This window comes from Elephantulus edwardii, unplaced genomic scaffold, assembly GCF_000299155.1.
Source record: "Elephantulus edwardii isolate Elephantulus edwardi_28Jun2011 unplaced genomic scaffold, EleEdw1.0 scaffold00024, whole genome shotgun sequence".
Classification (NCBI taxonomy): Eukaryota; Metazoa; Chordata; class Mammalia; order Macroscelidea; family Macroscelididae; genus Elephantulus; species Elephantulus edwardii.
In genome coordinates, this window is record NW_006399774.1 from 23,300,718 (window position 1) to 23,303,973 (window position 3,256).

Here is a 3,256-nt window from a genome sequence, read left to right on the forward strand (position 1 = left end):
CCTGCCCAGCCTCGCCTGCCCAGCCTCCCTGCCCAGCCTCGCCTGCCCAGTCTCCTCTCCCTCTTCTCCAGCCCACATCAAACTGGTGTAGACAAAGCTGAAATCCTGAGTCGAGTCTTTTTCTCTAGATATTTTGGCGCTTTATTTTTTTTAATAAAATTTTATTTTCATTGTAATTTTGCAGAACATTTACAGGGAACTTAGTTTTTTATTCATCATTGTTGCACATTTTACCCCCTTGCCCTCCCTTCCCCCTCTCCAAGTTCACTTTTTAAAAAAATCTCCATTCATGTTGCATAATTACTGGCCTCCCCCGACCCCAGTCCTCTTACTCTGGGCTGTTGTCCTATGTATAAAGCCTAATCGTACATTCCTTTTAGGCAGTTCTTTCTTTCATCTGTTCCAATGCAATGGTCATTATCTATCCACTCTTATTAAAAGAAAAAAAAAAAGCAGAGCTTCTGCAGTCACCCCAACTCCAGCTCTGGGTGACCTCATGTCAGAGCAGGGCTGTTCTCCCCTGGTTCCCAGTTCAGAAGGAGGCCCCTTCCCTAAGCGCCCTCCGTGCCCCATGGGCTTGAACTTCCAGTCTTCCTAAGGTGCCCCAGCCCGAATCTCAGGCTCTACTTCCAGGGGCAATGCTTGAAGGAAGGAGCTGTGAGTTTTCAATGAAAACCCGTGGAGGAAATGCAGGCTTCTCATGCTGTCCTCAAAAGCCAACCCCAAGAGCCCTATGTTCTCAGGGTTAGTTATTCTAAAAAGAAAATGCAAACACGTATCACATTATGTTTGTAGGATTTGGAACACTTGGAAAAACAAGTCCAAGAAACCATATAAATTATGATAGTTTATTGTTTTTTAGTCTAAGACACATTTAATTGAAAGGCTTCTGCCTTCTAAGAATGATAGTAGAAAAGCATACTTCTCAGAGGAGACAAGACATGAGGATGAGGACTAGAAAGGTTGAAAAAGATCAGGCAGGTCCTCGTAAAGTTTGAAGCCAACATTAGTGTGTTGTGGATTGTATATGATAAATCTAAGGGACTAGGTCACTCCTTAGAACGCTGGATGTGTTTCATCAGCTTGGACTATTTCAGGAAATCCTGGTGTTCTTCTGTTTGGTGGTTTTCCTTGATCTCTCCGCCAACCTGCGGGAGGAAATGACCACGGAGTCTGCAGCGCCCGCCATACTGTCCTTCTCAGTCAATGATCCCCCTGCACGTCTGCTCTCTGCTGTCCTCCCGGTGCCAGCAGGGGCCCTGAGTTTCCTGGAAGGGGAGCCTGGGCCTCACGGATGAGACAGGCTGCCTTTCTAACCCAGTGTCTTTTCTCTCTCTCTCTTTCAGCCGAGGAAGCAAGGATAAGAAGCCCGCACCCCCACAGCAGTTCCTAGACCTGTGGGGGACCCCCCACCAAACAGCTATTAAAGAGCAAAACCAAAAACACATAGTATGCGCACTTTGTAGACGCAAGATATTTAAACAGACCGTTTTAATCTGTGAAAATGAAATGGCCGAGTTAAAAACCAAAGTAACCACATACAATGTATGTGCTTCCTTGGACCTTTGAATCCGCCCCTGGGGAATGGGTTTGCCCCAGTACACACCACCACAGGCCCAGGTCGGCATCGGGACCCCTGACGTGGGCCTGCGTCTCTGCCTGCCCCTGTCCCCTTGGCATGGGCAGACACTGTCCACCCAGTGGCTTGTTTGCGATTAGCTGTCCTCCTCTCCCAGCATCCTGGCTATCCTGGCCAGCAGGTCCAGCCTGTGTGCCGTGTGTGACACACTGTGACAGTCCACCAGGTCGGGCTGGCTTCCTGGGGTTCCTTGTTAGTTTACTGTTGGGAGCGTCTCTGAGATGCTGCTCTCACTGTGAGCTTTGTCTGTGCTGAAGGGATCTAACATCGAAGCCAGGGCTGAGGAAAGACACACGCTTCTTCGGCACTGCCGTAGACCAGCTTCTGTGTGAATTGTGCCTCTGTCTTGGTTCTGTGTGTAGCAAGCTGCATCAGGGAGACAGCAGGCTGGACCCCCTCACCCAGAAAGCCCAGTCTGGTCAGCCAATGGCCAGCCTCCCCACACGTGAGTCTCCACTGTGGCCGCTACCACCCGAGTATCCACACACAGCCCTCTCGCAGGGTGTGGTTAGGGTGTCCCGGACCCTGCTGTTGCTCTCGTTGCCAACCTGGAGCTCTCTGAGGTGTCCTGCCTCCGCGCAGTGCCTTTCGGGACTGGCCGAGGGGAGAGTCACTGGCTTGAACCGGTGCAGCCCAGGTCAGGGCCACAGTGGCCACGGGGTGAGACTGTGTGCCCCAGCTGCCACTCCCAAGCCCTGCCCCTGAAAGCTGCAGCCGTTCTGTCAGCTAAGGTTCCTGACGGAGAAACCTGCCAAGCAGTCCTGTAGGATGGTGTCCGTCCGCGACCGTGCACGGAAATGTGTCATGGGGTTTCTCCCTTATTTAAACTGTGTGGAGGGCAGAGGGCACTTTTGGCACCACCAACACAAGCACCAATTACATGTCACCATCATGTAAGGAACAGTTATGATCCAAATTTATTTGGTAACCTTTTATACTTCTAAACCTTGAATTTAATCATCTTCTTTAGATTAAAATACAATATGCTATCAATGCTGTATGTAGTCTTTTCTTTCCAGATACACATGGAGTTTGAGAGTTGCTTCATTTGAGAGGGTGTTCGTCACGCCACGAGAAGGCAAAGGCCGTGCTGCTGGGGCCAGGAGTCTGAATCTTGGTTCCACTACTTCCTGGCTGTGTGACCAGGGCTCGTCACCTGTGAGGCGTAGAAAGTGGCCTTGTGACATAACAGGACTTGATAGACGCACGATGCACATGCTGTGTGCAAGCCTGTCTGCCTCAGGGATGGATACTGTTGAGTTGTTGGTGTTTGGGGCAACAGCAAGGAAACAAAGTGTGCTTGTTTTGATCAGCACTGACGCTGTTCTCGTGAGTGCTGCTGTCGCAAAGCTCAGCACTGCTAGTGAAGGAGAAGCCCACAGAGTGCACCGCCCAGGGCCCCCACAGGATCAGGGCCAGGATCAGAGCCCACAGAGTGCACCGCCCAGGGCCCCCACAGGATCAGAGCCCACAGAGTGCACCGCCCAGGGTCCCCACAGAAGTCAGGGCCAGGATCAGAGCCCACAGAGTGCACCGCCCAGGGCCCCCACAGGATCAGAACCAGGATCAGAATCCACAGAGTGCACCGCCCAGGGCCCCCACAGAAGTCAGGGCCAG

The 3,256-nt window shown here is 51.6% G+C and overlaps 1 protein-coding gene across 2 annotated transcripts in view; it reads left to right on the forward strand.

The window, feature by feature from the left end:
* SMOC2 (SPARC related modular calcium binding 2) overlaps positions 1-1,364 on the forward strand; it is a 226,241-nt gene extending 224,877 nt beyond the window's left edge. For both annotated transcript variants that reach the window (XM_006882787.1, XM_006882788.1), the window contains exon 13: positions 1,347-1,364. In XM_006882787.1, the coding sequence (XP_006882849.1) occupies positions 1,347-1,364 (18 nt within the window). The remainder of the gene's footprint in view (positions 1-1,346) is intronic.
* Positions 1,365-3,256: the final 1,892 nt, after the last annotated feature.